Below are 20,414 nucleotides of genomic sequence, written 5' to 3'. Positions count from 1 at the left end.
TGGCTTATTATAGCCTGAGCCATACCCTCTTTGAAAACAAAATTAATCAATACGTAGCCCAATTCTCACAAGACCACAACTCCACGTCTCCACCAGTCCACCCCAAGCAGCCGACATCCCTCAGTAGCCAGTCTCTCACACGTCGCCATGGCGTCACCCGTCGTTGTGACAATAAACCTTCAGCAGTTCAGCTTCGCCATTCGCCCATGGCTGGCCAGTTCGATAATCCCAGCCACATCCTGTTGTCCTCTCGATCCCCGCCCTCTTCCGCCAATCAGCCTCGACCGCATCACGCAGACCTAAGTCCAACAAAGCTCTAGCCTCCACCGCCCACCCACCGAACATCAGCTTCCGGTCTCCACTCGCAGCCATCGGTCTCTGCCCTTCGCCCATCTGACCTAGTTGCTTAGAGCCATACAAAAGGAGTTTTTGTCCATCGTCACTGGTTCTTAGGGTTTAGAAGCTAGAAAGTGACATATTTCTACTTTCATGATGACTCACCGATTTTTTATTCACATTGATTTTATATAGTTATCATTCTCACAAAAGCTGACTTAAAAACTAGGTATTTGGTAGTAAGAGGCTGGCCTGTTGGAAACTAGGTATTTGGTAGTAAGAGGCTGGCCTGTTGGAGTCAGCCAAAGTGCTGCTGCACTTCAAGAGTCAGCCAAAAGAGCTGCTTCACTCTGGGTGTTGTTCTCTAGGGTTTTCTGTAGCCGACCTAGGCCACGCAAAGTCCAAAACCCAGAGCCATCGCTGCCGCCTCGGTCGCGATTCCTAAAGGCGGCGATGGCCATGACGCGGCGTTCTGCTTCCCATCTCCTATCCGCCTTCCGGCCCTTCTCCCTCCTCCTCCAGCCGCACCTCGTCGACTCTTCGCCGGCGGCCGCGTCGGCGAGGCGGGCGATGTCGTCGGCGTCGGCCCTGCGTGCACGGGACGAGAAGGATGTGGCGCGGTGGCGGGAGTCGATGGGCCGGATGCGGAATATCGGTATCTCCGCGCACATCGACTCCGGGAAGACGACGCTCACAGAGCGAGTCCTCTACTACACGGGTCGGATCCACGAGATTCACGAGGTGCGCGGCCGTGACGGCGTCGGTGCTAAGATGGACTCCATGGACCTAGAGCGCGAAAAGGGGATCACCATTCAGTCTGCTGCCACCTACTGCACCTGGAAGGATTACCAGGTCCGTTTGTTTTTGCTCAGCCTCTCTTTATTTGTTTGTTCTGATTGATCGATCCGTTTCCCTTTGTTATAGACCCCGGATGGTTGTGATTTCGTTGTTGTTGTTGTTGTTGTTATTATTATTATTATTATTATTATTATTATTATTATTATTATTATTATTATTATTATTATTATTATTTGAAGGTAAATGGCAAAGTGTGTAGAGGGAGGTTGAAAAAAAAGAAGAATATAAGAGAACAAGCTATTCTATTTATAGAATAGATAGATGCGGGCCAAAGTGAGGAATGTATGATTGTAACATGGGAAATGGGGAACTGAGAATTATCAAGGCCACGGGCACACTGCAGTAAAAAATAGTGACAGGTAGGGGAGTAATATAGGAACATCTGATGTTGTACCCTGTGACTGCCGACGATCGCCGGGGCGTGAGGAGTTTGAGATAGTATGCAGGACGATAACAAGAAGAGGAAAGCTTCCTCTGTTCACGATCTGCATTGCCAAATTGTGAATAGTTCTCTTTGTTACAGCGTGGGCTTCTGGCCATGGGCCCCATATGTCATAGAATAGAAATTACACTCTACTGAGTAAATGCATCTCGCTTTTGAACATGCCTTCTGCGGTGGCACCATCTTCACTTGGTTGACCTAGCAATCATGTCAGCTAAGCAGTGAGCTAACACTGTAGTGTCTTTTGGAAACTTGCCTAAAACTAACAAGAGTGACCCTATAAGTCATTGATGTTGCGTTATAAAATTACTAGCATAAAGAATGATTTACTGTGTTGGATAGTTCAAATGTTTCTTTTGTTTGAAATCACATTACATTGTTCCTATTATGAGGAATTGAAAGCTCATCTTACAATTTAAATGCAGATTAATATTATTGATACTCCAGGTCACGTGGATTTCACCATTGAGGTTGAAAGGGCACTCCGTGTTCTTGATGGAGCTATACTTGTACTATGTAGTGTTGGTGGAGTACAAAGTCAGTCGATAACTGTTGATCGGCAAATGAGAAGATATGAAATCCCAAGGGTTGCTTTTATTAACAAGTTGGACCGTATGGGAGCTGATCCATGGAAGGTTCTTAACCAGGTTAGCATGAATCAAATTGTGCATATTGTGCTTTGATTTTGCTGAAAACCATTCCTCTCTTGAGTGTGTTAAAGCCTATCTTATCTTGTTTATTCCATGTATTAAATATGCATAAGAATTTCGCACTGTGAAGAGCTTCAGAAATTGTCAATATAATACCAGATGATCACCAGTGGAGAACATAATACAATAATGAATAATACTCTTTTTGCTATACTAATCAGCAGTTTAGCGCTTCGTAAAGAAATGAACACCACTCATGCATGCTAGCTTACTAGTGTTAGTGAACCCATTCATCGCCATCTCCAAGTTGATCCTGGAACTTCTAAGGTTTATGTAGATTAAGGTTTGTATAGATAATATATCACTCCAATAGTTTCCCTATCCAACCTTTTATACTTAAAGGTATCCTGAATCATTCTTTCTTCACTCCCCTGCCCCCCACCCCCAAAAAAATGCGGTGACACGCTGTCCACCCTACCTGCTATTTCGCAAGATCACGGGCATGATTCTTCCAGCCAATATGCAGCTCACTTGTACGCACAAGGACACCGTCCTCACGAGTGCTTCATGAAATGGCTGGCTGGTGCTCCCTGCCACCCGCTGCCTCTTCATTTTTGTGTCCTGCTATGGTGCCGCACTTGGCATCAACCACATGCACCTATCTGGAGAGGTTGTCTGGTAGCGGAAGTCATCTGTGTTTTTGTTGGCGCGTCATGATTGTCGCGGGGAGGTGAAATTTGTTTAGGCCATAACAATGAAAATATGGCCTAAATTGCTTATGTGGTGCATTTTTAAAATAGGGGTTTGAGACAGAGGAACTGCTGTGGCCTGTGGGAATGAGAGATTTAGCAGGAATTTTTATTTGGCCCCTATATTGAGTTTAGGGGATCAAATTTGTGGGACTGTCAGTAAGTGCTATCTTCCTACCCTGAAGAAATTAACATTGGATAGGGAGGAGACCGTCTTTTATGGAATGGATTTTGACAACTTTTTTTGTCAGTTTATTTTTTTCCTCCAAAAAGGAGTATGTAGTAACATCTTTTCTTGACATACGCCTCTTTGAGGTGAACATGCATCTTTTTGGGATAATTTCAAATAAATGTATTTTCAGAATTATAATCTAGAAATCGTACTCTTCACCTTGTACTATAGATATACTTACATTTTATTACCTACAGTATGAGGCTTACATTTTGATGCGATGGTCAGCTTTTGGTTGAGACCACCAGGTCATCATTAGGCTATGTAAATTCTTTCTGGTGTTGTGTTCCATACTATTTCTAATAGCTTTAACATTTTTTCTTGGTTACTTTTAATATTACTTACTTTCAGTGATCTTCTGTCTGTGAGTTCTTGAGATTGTATTGAAAGTACGGAACCATTTTCTCCATCTGATTATTGCTTTTGTTCTTTCCATGTTAAGGCGCGATCCAAGCTCCGTCACCACAATGCAGCTGTACAAGTACCCATAGGATTAGAAGAGGAGTTTGAGGGCCTTGTTGACCTTGTAGAAATGAAGGCTTATAAGTTCGAGGGATCTAGTGGGTGAGTCTTACTCTATTGAGAATTAAATACTCCAGGCTATTTGTTTTATTGAATCCTGAATGATGCATCTCATTTGCATATGCAGCCAGAATGTAACTGCTTCTGATGTTCCATTGAATATGGAGGATTTAGTCACTGAGAAGCGTCGTGAACTTATTGAAGTTGTTTCTGAAGTAGATGACCAGCTTGCTGAAGCTTTTCTCAATGATGAGCCAATAACAGCTAATCAGCTTAAGGTTTGTTAAACTTTACCTTCTTAACAAGTGTTTTCTAGTCTACTATATGTCTATATCTTCATTATTTATCTTTTTTTCATTATTATTGTGTACCTATGTAAATGTAATTTACACAGTTTTTCTTGGCTATATGAGAAAATTCATCCGAAAAATTAGTCTGCTTATCTCTACATAATCTGAAGCTGATTTAAATATCAGAGATGCTTAGTTGATCTTCCTATGTTAAATGTGCTAAATGCATTGTAGCTGTAGGAGTGGTTCTGTTTTCTTAGTTTGTTAGTAGAACATGTAACAAGTAATGCTGCATGGATGAAAGATGATTATTTCAATGTCCCATGTTCATGCTAAAAACTGGCTAAACTCTTTATTTATTTTCTTCAATTTAAGACCTGTTATTTAGGGTATGGTGTTTTTCCCAAATTTATAGATTTAAGTCCATGATAAAAAATTATGTTAAACCTTACTTTATAGATTTTATGGTAGATATAAAATTGACTATTGAAAGGATGTGATGGAAGTGTAGGCCTGGTATAGTGGTGAAACTGTCTCACTGAGTCACCATGTCGTGGGTTCGAAGCAGCCTCTCCGTATTTGTGGGGGGAAGGCTTGCCTCAGTTTATGCTTTCCCTAGATCCCGCTCATGTGGGAACCTCCGGCACTGGGTTTGCCCTTTATTGAAAGGATGTGATGATGCCCATGGTTCTCAACTTTTCAATTTCTCATTAGCTGGGAATATAAACTTACACATTTCAAAGTCTTCTGTTACATGCTATAACATTTTTGTTACACAATTGGAATTTGGAAATACTGCTAATCTGTTGGTCTCATTGGTTTGGTATATGAACATTGCATTTTAAAGTCTTGGGTCCTATGATATAGCAATTTTTTTTCCGTTTGCATGAGATGCATATGTCATTCAGAAATTTATAGTAATTTGTTTGGTTCATACTGTGCTGATGTTTTTCTTTTTGCTATTTGAGTTCACAACATGCCTTGTTATTTGTGACATGATATCTTGCCTACTTATTGGCATAAATTATAGCTAAATTTTATATTTCATTGCATCATTCCTTTTGTTCTTTTATATCAGGTTTCAGGAAATGTGTGATATTGATAAATTGGTGACATGTTAGTTCTTAACTTTTCTAAATTGCTGTCATGCTGCTTGATGTTATATTCTTTATCAGGCGGCTATTCGAAGAGCTACAGTGGCACGGAAGTTCATACCAGTATACATGGGAAGTGCATTCAAAAATAAGGTTCGTGGCTACAATTATTTGTTCATTCGTTGAAATTTGAAAAATTCTTGATTTTTTATTTCTTTTCCAAATGGTTATAGAAGATAATCATCATCTTGATGATTACAAAAATGATTGCTAAATCTGGATTCCTAAATGATTCTAAACACGAGTCATGCTCTATAATTTAACAATATTGATTAATTGCTTAGCTGGTGCTGAATTGTAAATTTAAAACAGAGCAGTGACTGAATGTGTTCATAAATCATAATGCCCTTTTTAACCATTGATACAGCATTCTTCTTTTTAGAACAGATCTTTTGGAATTTGTTGTGTGGAAATTCATGTAACCCATTACCCATGTCCAATTAAAAATTCGGTTTTATGTTGTGTCCTTTTTATTTTAACATTCCTGTATGTAATTATGATTTTTACCAAAAAAATTAAGTATGAAAATTTTACCAGTGGCACAAGCGATTTCTTAAAAAAGAACAGCTGTCAAGTCAGCATTAAAAGCCTGAGTGGATTGAGGGAATGGAATATAGACTATAGATTTAACTATACTATCAATTCATCTCATCTTCCATTTTATAAAGTACTCCCTCTGTTCCAAATTATAAGACGTTTTTTCATTTCTAGATACATATATTTTGCTATACACTTAGATATACATTATGTCTAGATATATAGCCAAAACAATGTATCTGGAAAAGCCAAAACGTCTTATAATTTGGAACTGAGGGTGTAGCAAGCAGCGAATAAAGCAGTTGCAACAAGAAGTTTCACACTCTTAACTCGAACCGGATTTTGCAAATTGAAAGTGTCATCCCTTGCTTTGTTTAAATGCCGTTCCTTAAGTTAAAGCATTCAGAACTCTTCCTAGAATTAGATTGTTTATTTAGTACACATTGCTATTTTCTAATGCTACAAACACAAGTCGAAATCTTCTGTAGTTACAAATGTGAGAGTAGCAAATTAAAAATTGACTTGATGCATCATTACACATTGTTGTAATGACCATTTGCAGGCAAACCTGTTTTGTAATTTATGTTGAACTGCAAATTTGTCTGTGACATCTACCACCTTTGTATATCTCCAAATCCTTGCAATTTATGGTTTTTTGACCCAGAATCAAGCACTATACTAGTATACTACAATTGTATGAATGGCAAACATGAAAGAGACTAATATTTAGGAGCTAAGCATTTGAATAGTATGCTGGATTCTGAAACAGGTTTTTGCAACAGTTTTATGCTGGATTGCTGTGAATTAACATTGTGTTATGCAAGCCATTTTTTGCATGCCATTCAAGGTTGACTTGTTGAAGTTTTTGGGCTGTTTTAATTGAAGAATGGTCACCAATAACTGTAGGCATTTGTTGATTATCAAACTGTGGTGAAGATAAGACCTTGAGCTTTTATCTTGGATGATAGCTTCTATACAAGCAGCTGCGGTGTGGCTGCTATACATTAACTCTAACAGTGAAATGATCATGGTTATTAAAACGACGTTAAAACGTCGTTTAAACTATAAAACGTTGATAGAACAGTGAAACGCTGAAACGTTTTACACTTCCTCGTAAAACGTCGTTTAACGACGTTTAAACGTCACGTTTTGACGTTTAAATGTGATATATAGTGAAACACCACGTTTCGAGCGTTTAAGTTGCCTGCTTGAAATTTGGCCTAGCCCAATTAGGGATTCCGCCCAGGTTACAATTTTGTGCTTGACGACCTTGACATGGATGATGAAGAAGAAACAAACAACAGTGGTGGCCGTGGTGATGAGCAAGACAAGGATGGTGTTGGTTTAGATGATTTGGATGATGTTTATTGAGTGCTTGAGTAACACTTGTGTGCTTGTGGTTGTGGACATTGCATTCTACTTTAGTTGATTTTGTGCTATGTTTGTGATTGTGCCCAGTGTTGTTTAAAACTATGTTTAACCTTTGTTTAAACCGTTTAAAAGTTAAAACTCCACCCATGAGCGTTTCAACGTTTCGTCGTTTTAATAACCATGGAAATGATTGCTGTGTGTTTATGGGTTTACACTCTCTTTTGACTGGTTTTATTTTATAGGGTGTTCAACCACTTCTTGATGGCGTGCTGGATTATCTACCGTGCCCGTTGGAGGTTTATAACTACGCCCTTGATCAAAACAAATCTGAAGAGAAGGTACCAATGCATTTCAAATTGTGTTATAATATAATTGTAAAAAATCTCGGCCGGGGAGGGAAAGACCGCCCTCCCGGTATTATATTAAGAAAAGTCCGAAACATGGTCCGGCCGAGACCCCCCCCCCCCCCCCCCCCCCCCCGGAACCCTGGCCCTCCATCACTAACAGGCCGATCAACCGCCCACTCTGCAACAGCTAGCTGGAGGTTGGAGCGCAGGGTATCGATCCCCAAGAGCGGGCGGGCACAACGAGGGAATCTTTTTAACCAAGCCTGAAATTCGCCCCTGGGGGGATTGAACCTGGACCCGGGACCTGTAGGTGCTACTCGGAAGCCTTAACCATTACGCTAGAGGCCTTTCGCATTGTGTTATAATTGTAATTAAAAAACATTGAAGTTTGAACTTCATAGAACTTTCTATCTGGTACCACTTAATCCTACTAGTGGAGAAGATTAGAGGTGGTAAATATATAACGGGTAGAAGATTGGGAAGCTTGTGTATTATTGTGGAGCATTTCTACCATTCTGTTATTTTTGGTGATGAACTTCATACTATTATTGTTTAAATTCAGGTATTATTAGCTGGAACTCCAGCTGAACCACTTGTGGCATTAGCATTTAAGCTAGAGGAAGGTCGTTTTGGTCAGCTGACCTATCTAAGGTAATTCTTGCTCTTATAATTACTGATCTATTGCATTCTCACTGATTTAACTCTGTAGCAGAAGATTACTCTGATATTTTATTCTTAAACTAATCATTTATGATTTTTTTTCTTTCCAGAATCTATGACGGCGTTATACGGAAGGGTGACTTCATATACAATGTCAATACAGGGAAGAAAATCAAAGTGAGGCTTAATTCCAACTTCCAAGTCCCAACAAGGAATTTGAGCCATTGCCAGTTGCTTTGTACCCCCCCCTGTCCCCCAAAAAAACGTCACTTGGAATTTAAGACAGTTTAGTGCTACGGAAATTTACCCATGTTTCCTAATCACTGTAGTGATTCCATTGCCTTTGCCGAGCTAATTAAGGGGAAAACATGCAACCTTCCCCAAACGAGGATTTGTTACTCATGCCATGCATGAAGTCTGGTTTCTCAGCTTTACATTCGTAACGTGCATTTAAATGAGATGATGGGATGCAATTAATGTTGATAGCCCCAGTAGTTGCCCACAAGCTAGAATGACATGTTCTATGGGAAACAATTTTGAATCCAATAGTGACATTTCTTATTTGGGACCGAAGGAGTATTTTTCTTTAACATGAGACGTTTAAGGCTCTGGGAGTAGAATATACCAATATTTTCAATTCGATGCACCAGAAGGATTTCTGGAAAGGAGTTGTTTCAAACTGTGGGCTTGGAAGCTCTTATGATTATAGATAAATATGCATTATTAACACAACAACTGCTATTTCATTGGTTCTTGAGTTGAAATGGCATCAATTCATGATATATGTTGGTTGTACACTTCTTGTTTAGGCGAATTAAAATAGGTTATTTCAATACAATTGCAAAAATGGCTCTTCATTTTCCCTTTTATTTTTTGATTTTTAAAATATTTGGAAGCCATTTACTTTAAACCATGTACAGCTACGTTTCTCTTGAACATGTACATCTATATTCATATTAAAAAAAAGTGTAATGATATTGTTTATTTTAGAGCATTTATATCTGAATGTAGTGTTTGCCAACTCAAGGTTATAATTAAATGTCTAGGTAAATGCTATTTGTAAATTTTGCTATTATTTTATGATTTTCTCTCTTAAGTTCCAATCTGGCACTTGAAGTTAGTTTTTTTTTTTGAAAATATAGCATTCATTGTATTTTATTACTGCAGAGATTATGGATTTAGGGTTTTGGGCGGTGGGGTTAGTTGTAGCAGTGTGTGTTTTGGGGGCATGTGTTGTTTCTTGTATCTTTGTTTTTTCTCCTTTCTCTTTAATGGAACGATGCACAGTTCTCCTGCTCGTTCGAGAAAAAAAGAAATTATGGATATATTCCTATTTCTACAAGCGTTCTATATTGAATTAAAAAAATTAATATATCAAATTTATTTTTATTTGCAGTAAGTAATCATTCATAAAATGTTTCATTTTTATTTGTTTATATTTTATAGTTTACAACTTAAATATGATGTTCAGGCGTATTTGCATTTTATATTTGAGAATGCCACTCTTTGACAGTGTTATTTTGTTTGTGCTCACACTGCTATGCAGAACACTAAATTCTTGCTGTGCTTGGAATTTGCATTTCTTTAAAATGTTCAGCATAACTGTTGATGAAAAGCATTGGTGATTTCAGGAAAACACATTGTATGGATGAATTCTGGATCAGTACAATCTTTTTGTTTTTTTCTTTAACTTTAGTTGGTGGATAGGGCCATAGGGGGTACTACTATTGAATATTCATAGGAGGGTGCATATCTGATCCCTGTGGTTTGCATGTTTTTAGGTTCCTCGCTTGGTAAGGATGCACTCTAATGAGATGGAGGTAAGTTGCATTAGATTTAGTTTTCACTCAATCAGTATTGATTTCCATCAGATGAAGATCAGTGATTTTTTGGGTATTAATGTTTATATTATTTTGTTTGATATAGGATATTCAAGAAGCATATGCTGGCCAAATTGTTGCTGTTTTTGGTGTTGATTGTGCATCAGGTACGCAGACAAACAAGGGGACAATCTTACTTTATTTTATAGTTCTGTTTACTTCATTTATTCTGGATCTGACTTTTCACTTCTCTTTGTCAATAGGCGATACATTTACGGATGGAACAGTGAAATATACTATGACTTCAATGAATGTCCCTGAACCTGTGATGTCCTTGGCAGTTTCACCTATATCTAAAGACTCTGGAGGACAGGTATATCATATTTTTCATCAAAAGGGTACGACTGCTATACATAGTTTGTTACCCTAGATGTCCTAAGTGAAAATACACCTATCCCTTTCAGTTTTCAAAAGCTCTGAATCGCTTCCAAAAGGAGGATCCTACTTTCCGTGTGGGTTTGGATGCTGAGAGTGGCCAGGTTTGTCACATCATCCATTTCAATTTCAATTTGTATTTGTATTTTTGTGAAGTTCTTAATACATAAAATTTGCTAGTAGACAATTATTTCCGGGATGGGTGAGCTGCATCTGGATATATACGTTGAACGTATTAAGAGAGAGTACAAGGTATGGAAACATTTATTTCGAGGCATACTTTGGTCACTTGACTATTTGGGTGAAAAGGCTTATATGTATGGATGGGTGTTTGATAAATGATAACTTCCCTTGAAATTTGCTACTCAAATCTTTATTACTAGAATGATTGAGCCATTGAGGATATCGTTGTTACAGATTTTTAGTAAAACTTATAATCTAGTTCGTCTATAGAGTTATTTTTACCCTTGATTGTCCCATTAAGGGCTAGTTTGAGAACTCCATTTTCCCAAGGGAAAATGAACTAATTTTCCTTGGGAAAATGGAAATACCTTCGGAAAATGGTGTTCCCAAAATAGCCCTAAAGAAGAGGAATATAACACTGAATTCACAAGTTTAGTATCAGTTTGTAAAGTTTTCTATTTTATGGAGTCCACATGTGGTTTTCTTTTTCTTCTTTTCGAAAACGCAGGAGAGCTGCATTCCATTAGAATAATAAGAAGAAACAATTATAAAGTCTCAAATAGACTTAGGACCTAAGAGTCCTGAAACTACAGGGCCAACTCATGGTGGCCAGAACATGGAATAGACAAAACAGTTCATGAGAGAAAACACACTAACTTCCTACACTGGCTGACAGGTCATAGTCATCTTTAAGGTTCTCAGCTGAGAGAAAACTTGATTAAATGCTAGAAACCCCATAATAAACTTAATGTGTTCACAATTTGACATTTGATGGTGCTACTGATCTCCAAGTGCTGTTATACTTGTATGACTGTAAATTCTTTTAAGTGCATTACATTCCTATTATGAATGTGGTTACATAGGTGGATGCAAAGGTAGGAAAACCTCGTGTTAACTTCAGGGAAACAATTACCCAGCGTGCTGAATTTGATTATTTGCACAAAAAGCAATCTGGCGGTCAAGGTCAGTATGGACGAGTTTGTGGGTGAGTTCATATATTACTCAAACAGTTATTAATGATCTGCTTGCATCACTTGCTTTTGTTCTCAGTTTGCTTCAAAATGGTAATTGTTTTTGGATCTTCAAGCTTTGTCCTCTGAGGCTCTTATTCTCTCACATACAGTAGTTATCCTGTTAGGAACAAATTGTAAACATTCATTCACCCTTCTGTACCTGGTCTTTCCATTTTCCATGGGAATGTAGAGAATAAGGAAGAGACGAGAGAAGATAGAAACATAATGGATGAAAAGAGATGAGAGAAGCAGCAGAGGAGGAAAGAAAAGTAAGTGGGAGCTCCAACTTTGATGGGGGAGTACAAGAGGGCATCATGTTAGGTGGACTACTGATCCCAGGCATGGAGTCTTTAGGGTTTTCCTACACTTAAAACACAGGCATAGTGTATGGCTGACTTAACAGGCGAGCAGGGTCTAGGACAGCATCAAGTTCATCTAAATCTGACTTTGGTCCTGTTTGTTTGAGCTGCAGCTTTTGGAGCTTTTTTTTGACCGGAAAACTATAGGGGAAACCCCTACAACAGAAATTTTATTCCAAAGACTTCTGGAGCTTTTTCGAAAAGCTGTTTCTGATCTTTTGATCATGAGAAGCCAATGATAGCTTTTGGATAATGTTATTAGCTTCCTAAATCCTAAACTCAGGAAGCTGCAGAAAGCCCACAAACCAGGCTTTTCAGTGTATAACCTCAACTTGTCTGACCTTCTGACTTTCCGGAAGCTAAACCAAAAAGCTAGATGTTTGTTTCAGTTTATGGCTTTTCACGCTGAAAAGCTGCCTAGAAGCTCAAACAAACATTGCCTTAAGACTCACAATTCGTTTCACATTCTGTCTGCTCTTTTTGTTTCTCTTCCTGTTTGGGACTAACTCCACTAGTTTTTCTAGCTGTCCTACCAACTCATCACAGAGCAGTTCCACTCTAGAATTGCAGCTCCACACTGTGTACGATGGGTATGTTGTAATTAGTGATATGGTGTGTATTTTTTGTACAACTCCATGAGGAAGCTCCACAAAAGAAGGTGGAGTTAGCCCCCGACACCTCCCTTTTCCTGGAGCATAGTTTTTGGAGCTGCCTTGTCTGGCTTGCGAGCTGAGCTGAAAAAGGTGGATCATTTGGTTCCATTTGGCCCTAATAACTCACATCATGTAGGCACATTGATTATACAACTGGGCTATTGATGTAGCCAGCAGAGAAGTGATTTACTGGTGCTGCTGTGCACTGTGCTGTTTTGGTACTTGGATGATTAAAAAAACATAGTACACAAGTTACCTAACTTGTTTTCTATGGCCACTTGTCATTGGAAAACATTATGTTTTGGACATGCTTATGGTCAAACTTTTGGAACTTTGACCATCAATATTTTTCTAAATACATATGAACTGGGAACTTGGTAAATCATGTCTGGATGTTTGTCTTGAAATGCACTGTCATTATTTTTATTGGATATATCAAATATTCCAACAGATAGCAGTAGTCAATGAAAGAGCTAGTGTTGTTTTTGCAATTTTAGGAAATAATCTATAAGTAAATAATGTACTATTTGCAATATTCTATCCTTACTCCTTCCTCATTTATTTTATTTTATGTGAGCAGTATTATAGAAGTGTTGGGGAATTGGTAATTTATCTAGATTTATTTTTTTCTCGAATAACACAGGAGAGCTGCACATCTTTATATTAAGAAGAAGGGAAATTAAGGTCTAAGAGGACCAGTACAAAAACCATCCTATGGTAGCCAGCAACAAGCATAAACAAAACTGCCCATAGGACAAAGATACAAAGAGACGGCCAATGAAAAAATTAAGTCGAGCTTGCTGCGCCTAGAGCAGCAGCAAAACCAAGGCTTCCGAGGTGTTTGACACCAGCTAGCACCCATAAAGATAGCTCATCGATGAAGCTTCTATGCACCTTGCCAATGGTTGGCGAATCTCCATCAAAGATAACTCTGTTTCTATGCAACCAAAGGCACCATGCTCCCAAAATAATGGCATTGTTGACTCCCTTTCTATAGTTTCTGTGCACCTGAATGGTCACTTTTCCCCATCAATCAGCAAAAATAGTATCCTCTGGCCCTGGAGTTAGGTGGCCCATACCAAAGGGGGAGAGAATTCTACGCCAAAACTGCCTGGCGAAGACACAACTAGTCAACAGATGCTGAACTGTTTCTTGCTCTTGTTCACAGAAAGGTCATGCTTCTGGATGGGGAAGACCTCTTTTTTGTGGACTGTCAGCTGTCCAACACTTATTCTGTATGGCTATCCATAAAAAGGTCTTACACTTAGGAGGAGCCCAAGATTTTCAAAGTCTTTTCCGAGGTTCGAAGGTGATGGAGCCCAAAAACAGAACCTTGTAGCAGGACCTAGAAGAGAAAAGGCCCGAATACTCGAATCTCCACACACGGTGATCTTCCTGAAGAGTGAGCACGATCTCACCCAGGGTGTCCCAAAGCGTAAGATATTGTTGTATACCTACAAGGGAGAGGGTTGGTTTGATGTCCCTAACCCACAACATGCCCTCCAAAGCTTGATCCACTGTCCTGGTAGAGGCCACCTTTTTATCCACCTTTGAGATCACTTCAGGTGCCAGCTCAGCGATAGAGCACCCATTCAACCATCTGTCCCTCCAAAAAGGGTGTTTTTGCCATTGCCCACATGGGTGTACATCGAACTGGCCACTAGCTTCCTTGTGACTGAACAGGGAGATCCAATCCACTCCAAGGCCTACTCGGGTCAGTCTTGATGAGCCAAAGCCATTTAGCTTGCAGCGCTCAACTCTTATATATCAGGTTTGGGATACCAAGTCCACCAAGGTCCAGCGGTCTGGTGACTTTATCCCATGCCACAAGGCAATGCCCTCCTTTCACATCTTTTCTACCCTTCCACAAGAAACCTCGCCGAATTTTGTCAATAGCACCAATAACCCACTTGGGAACATTCATGGCGATGAAAAGATATACGGGGATTGCTGAGAGCACGAACCGGACCAAGGCTGTCCTGCCGGCAAGGTTTAGAAGTGGAGCCTTTCAACCGGGCAGCCGATTAGCTATCTTGTCCACCCACTGCAAGAGGTCCCTCCTCCCCAACTTCTTATCAGAAACATGCAGCCCCGAATAGTTGCATGGAAAAGAAGCCGGAGTGCACTGCATAATGTTGCAGCTGTCTTGAACAGTCTGAGCATCACAACTGATAGGGATAACACAACTTTTTTGCAAATTCACAACTAAACCCGAGGCCTCTCCAAAGCAATCCAGGATCATTCTGACACAAACAAGATCTTCTACAGGCTTGACAAAAAGAACCACATCATCTGCGTAAATGGAGAGCCTAGATTTCACGTTTCTGATGGCCAGGTCATGCAGCAATCCTCTTTCCTCAGCATGCTTGAATAAGCTATTAAGCACATCCATCACGATTATGAAAAGCATAGGAGATAAGGGGTCGCCTTGTCGCAGCCCCTTCCGGTGTCGAATATAATCCCTTGGAGTTCTGTTCAATAACACTTGCGGAAGAAGTGGATAACATATTGGACACAAGGCCGCACCACCTGGGCCCGAAGCCAAAATGAGATAACACTTCTAGGAGAAAGGCTCAGGACACCGAGTCAAAAGCTTTTGTAATATCTTGCTTTAGAAATAGGCTAGCGATCTTCCTGTGAAGGGCATTGATAGAGTGCTGAACCAACATGTAGTTGTCATGAATGGAGCGACCCTTGACAAAGGCACTTTGATTTGTAGCCACCATATTTTGAAGGTGTGGTGCTAAACGATTAGCCAAGACTTTGGATACCCGTTTGGCGAAGCTGTAGATAAGACTAATTGGCCTGTAATCTCCAGCTGTCTTGGCATCAACTTTCTTAGGGATAAGGGTTAGGTACGCAGAGTTCATCATCCACAATTTGTGCGCGTTACCTTGGTGCAGGGTGATAACTGCCGCCATCAGATCAGCCTTAATTATGTGCCAACAAGTTTTATAAAAACTTCTCGTACAACTTCTGGCCTCGGGGCTTTGTCCGAGGGAAGGCTAGCAATAGTGGCCCGGACCTCCTCTGTAATGGGAAGGTCGAAGGCCCCAAGATCAACATCAGCACTGTGGCAAGCCTCCAAATCTAGAGTGAACTCACGCTGTTTCGCTACGCCCAACAAATTGGAGAAAAAAAATCAAACAAGACCTTCTGCTTTTGCTCTTGAGAGGTGGCGATCTGGTCCCCATGCACTAGTTTAGAGATAAAGTTCCGCTTTTTCCGATAGCAAGCCTGTAGATGAAAAAATGAAGTGTTGGCATCTCCCTCTTTCAGATATTTGATCCGCGATCTAAGTCTAGCTATTGTCCTTCCAGAGAAGCAAGCCCCAGGTAGTGGTGCTTAAGCCTTCCTTTCAGCCATATCTCTTCCCCACACAGCAGTCTATTGTCTTGAGCAATCTCAAGTCTGTGCAAAATTTCCCTGGCCAAGCTAAGCTGAGATTTAACATTGCCGATCCTTTTATGACTCCCAAGACTGCAAAGCCTTAGCAAGCCTTTTCAACTTCAGAGCCATTCTTTCCAAGGGACAAGAAGACATCACTGGCTGCTCCCAAGAGGTAGACATCGTTTCCAAAAAATCTGGAATCTTAGTCCAAAAACTCTCGAAATGGAATCTTCACTTCCCCTTGACATCCTCATTAAGATGCAGATGCATGATATTTTGGTTTTTATGTGCTCAGAGGGCAAGTGGTATTATTTTATCCAAGTAAATATGTTGCATTTTTTCAGTTTATTTGGTATTGTTATGACTCATGTGGAATTAACAAACAATATGCAGGTACATTGAGCCTCTACCTTCAGGTTCTGATGGTAAATTCGAATTTGATAACATGATTATTGGACAAGCAATTCCTTCAAACTTTATACCAGCAATAGAGAAGGGTTTTAAGGAAGCTTGCAATTCGTGAGTCCATGTATTCCTTAGTTCTTAAACTGTTTTCTCTTTTCCCTCGCAGATAACATTTATTTTCATTTACATACTGTAGAGGCTCGTTGATTGGTCATCCTGTTGAAAATTTAAGAATTGTATTGACTGATGGGGCTTCACATCAGGTGGATTCCAGTGAACTTGCTTTTAAGCTAGCTGCTATCTATGCTTTTCGACAGGTGAGCTATATCTTGGAGATGGGTGGCACTGTTTCTAATCAACTCTGGTTGTAACATGAATATCTAGTGTTCTACAATGTTTTCCTTTTTCTTTTTCAGTGCTACACTTCTGCCAAACCTGTAATATTAGAACCTGTGATGAAGGTGGAACTCAAATTTCCAACTGAGTTTCAGGGCACAGTAACTGGTGATATGAACAAGTAAGTGCTTTGTTCCAACAAGTTATCCCTCTATTGTAAATTATGGCCGGAACATCATTTATTTCATGCATAGAATTCTTTTTCTTCTCAAGAAATGCCGATATTTCTCTGCAGTTTACTTGGGCGTAATTTACTTTTTTACCGCTAAATAAATCACACTTCACTGCCATTGGCTGTTATAGTAACAAGTTGTGCCTGGCCCCATTTGGTGTCCTCAGTCGTATATGTAGACTGTTACAGTGAGATTATCCCATTTTTTCCTTCTAACTCATGTGTCAACGTATGATATGTCAATTGTCATTTATTTATGTTAAAACAGGAGAAAAGGGATCATTGTTGGAAATGAGCAGGAAGGTGACGACACCATTGTAGTTTGCCATGTATGTAAATGCCTGGTTTCTTCCTGACCTCCAATTTTACATTACCCAAAATTTGAGAAATAGTCGTTTTTTCTTGCATTTCGTCATATCACTAATTAATAGCACAGGATAATAATTTTCTACTTTCCTTGCAAATAATGTCTTGTACTTAGTCTGTTTATTGATTCTTTTTTCTCGAACACAGCTATTGAAGAAGTTTTCTCTGTCTACTAATGAGCTTAAGACTTTTGGATCTTTGAATTATTCAATTATTATTTTGGATCAAACAAATGTTTGCGGTCATAACTTTGTTATTGCTTACACCTTTTTAGGCTTCCAAATGGTACCCCCTCTGATTCAAAATACATGTTCTTTTAGTATTCCTGCTAGCCAAACTCTTAACTTTTGCAATAAATATATAAAAAGTTATATGTTACTTGGTGTTGGGTTCGGAGAAGTGGACCCAAGCACTCGGAGACAGAAGGAGAATCAGTGCGCAACGAAACATTTGGTGGAGAAATGTAGCGTCCCGTTATGCGTGTCCCGTCCCGCTATAGGATGGGGTATTTATAAGGCTGTACAGGGGTAGGTGGCCCAATGTACGTGTCCATACTCCCGGTTACCAACTACATCCTCGAAATATTCCATATAACGGGGTAATTACAACTCCGCAACAACCCTCCTTGGCGACACTTACGGACAATTGCACCCACTAGTTACATTGATAGGTGGGCCCGTCGGGGAGCATCCTGGTGGACTGATGACCCAAGCGGGTCGCACTATATATGTCCTTTGTTGTCGCCTGAGGTGGCCGTTAGCTAACAAGTCAAAGGCTCCGCCAAGGTTGTCACATAGCGAAGGCCTCTTCGCCCGTGGTCCTGTACAAGCATGGTTAGTTAACATGAGTTAGGTCTTCGCGTCGTTGGTCGAGGTCATGTTCGGTCTCCGTCCCAACACTTGGCTCATACTTTCATCCTTTTAGCATATTTATTGTATTTATTTTAAAATATTGCATTTTCATAGAAATTACTGATCCAACTTCACCTTGTAGACCTTGTTGATGTCCTAGACCTCATGTGTTGTGAATCAGAGGTCTAGGACAACATGTTCACTCCATCCAAAAAATCGGGGATGGATGTAACCCATCTCTCAAAGTCCCAAAACCAAACACACGCGTAGCAAACAATACTATGGATGTTCGTTATGATCCTAGGTCCTAGGTGAATGTGGTTTTATTGTTAAATCTGTCATTTTGATCTTGGTCAGTACAGTATGGCGTATGCGATGACTAGACACTAGACAGGGATTATTATTTTTGTACTAAATAATCTTCATACCTGTTCCATGCAGACTGTTTTTGCAAACTCATCTTTTCCTGTTCTCTCAGGTTCCGCTAAACAATATGTTTGGATATGCAACAGCTATTCGATCAGCGACTCAGGTAAATATACTTTCTCATCAAGTTCTAGGCAATGTTTGTTTGTCTTCTAATTTTTAAGTTATTTTGATATTGCTATTTAATTGGATGGTGTCTACTGAACTCAGCGCACACTATTTGACAGAAGCGACCTCTAATCTGCTGTTGCATGTTAGCTACTCAAGTGGATAATACCTGCCTTCAATTAAAAATAGTATACTAAATAATTGTTCAAAACAATAATGGTTGCCTAGGCCAGGGAAGGCAAAGCCGAGTGTTTGGTTTAATGAATATAGTACAACAAGGTACTCCCTCCGTTTATAAATATATGACACCTTATAAATATATGACACCGTTGACTTTTTTAAAAAACTTTGAACACTCGTATTATTCAAAAAGTAATAAGTTATCATTTATTTTTTTGACTTGTTTTATCACTTAAGACAGTTTGTGCTTGACTTAAAATTTTATATTTTTGAATAAATATTTTGAATAAGATAAGTGGTCAAAGTTTTCGAAAAAGTCAACTATGTCATATATTTGTGGACTGACTAGTAGTTTTTATAAATATTGGAGAGAAATTGTGTGGTTTTCCTATTTATCTGTTTTCTTGCATGTCCTGCAGGGGAAAGGTGAATTTACGATGGAGTACCTGGAGCATAATGTTGTATCGCAGGATGTGCAGATGCAACTAGTGACCTCGTACCAGGCGGCCAAGGGCACAGAGTGATTCTTCTTTTTACAGAAGAACAAATTTTGTTTGCGAACTTTTAGGGCTTGTTCGGTTAGCTCTCAATCCATGTGGATTGAGCGGGATTGGATGGGTTTGAATCCCAAACAGCTCAAACTTTTTCACAATTTTTTCCAATCCCATCCAATCCATGTGTATTGGGAATAACCGAACAAGCCCTTAGTGGCATCGACTTCCCGGTCCTCTGGACACGTCACAAATAGTAGGCGATAATTCAAACTGTGGTTTCTTAGTGAAAATACAACTATGCCGCAATAATTAGCATTCCCACAGTAGAATTGTACAAAACATTATCTAGCAAATGCCTGAAGTTTAGTTTGTAATGTCTTGGTAATGAGAACATCTTGTGCAATTTCTCCTCAAAAAGAAATATCTAATGCTACACTGTGAAGGCATGGATGTTTTGGTTACTGGTAATATTTCTCCTTTTCGTTTTTGGGTTTCTGTTCAAACTGTTTGTTTTTATATTAGACAAATGGTGGTAAAGTTAAGCTAGAAGTTTGTTGATTTATTGTGGTACTATTGCGCCCGTTGCTACCGTGTCTTTACTTCTATAAGCACCTAGTCCTATATATGGTCTAATTGCATAAATATGAATTTCTTAATGAATAATTGTATATCTAGATGCTGTTTAAAATGAACTTTATAGGTTTGTTCGATTGCAGTGGATTGAAGGGTATATAATCTCTTGCTATTTAGGTCCGTTTGCCGGGCTCTGGTTCCGCCCTAGTTCTGCCTTTTTCTGAAATACCATTTTTTTAGAGCTGAAGCTATTTTGCAAATCTATTGGCAAAAACGGCTTATTCTAGAGTCTGGCTTCTTCTCCGTAGCTTTGATTGTTAGACGCATTTTGCAGTAAGCCATGCCATTTTAAAAAAGAGTGACAGGGAGGCAGAGCCGAGTACAACATAAAGGTGTTAAGAATGCGTCAGGGCAGACTTTTCAAAGCTTCTTAAAACATTCA

The 20,414-nt window shown here is 39.5% G+C and overlaps 1 protein-coding gene across 1 annotated transcript; it reads left to right on the top strand.

The window, feature by feature from the left end:
• The first annotated feature begins 639 nt into the window (after positions 1-639).
• LOC100381906 (uncharacterized) lies at positions 640-19,811 on the top strand. Its single transcript, NM_001361553.1, has 20 exons — positions 640-1,188; positions 2,062-2,283; positions 3,710-3,831; positions 3,917-4,067; positions 5,255-5,326; positions 7,384-7,479; positions 8,051-8,139; positions 8,259-8,325; positions 9,930-9,968; positions 10,075-10,135; positions 10,232-10,341; positions 10,433-10,507; positions 10,587-10,655; positions 11,450-11,571; positions 16,395-16,520; positions 16,603-16,723; positions 16,823-16,923; positions 17,243-17,303; positions 18,670-18,723; positions 19,325-19,811. Exons 1-20 carry the CDS (start codon positions 790-792, stop codon positions 19,427-19,429), a joined length of 2,262 nt encoding a protein of 753 aa, NP_001348482.1. The 5' UTR covers positions 640-789; the 3' UTR covers positions 19,430-19,811.
• The last annotated feature ends 603 nt before the right edge of the window (positions 19,812-20,414 follow it).

Source organism: Zea mays, chromosome 1, assembly GCF_902167145.1.
Source record: "Zea mays cultivar B73 chromosome 1, Zm-B73-REFERENCE-NAM-5.0, whole genome shotgun sequence".
NCBI classification, from domain to species: domain Eukaryota; kingdom Viridiplantae; phylum Streptophyta; class Magnoliopsida; order Poales; family Poaceae; genus Zea; species Zea mays.
This window is presented reverse-complemented; position numbering and strand designations above follow the sequence as displayed.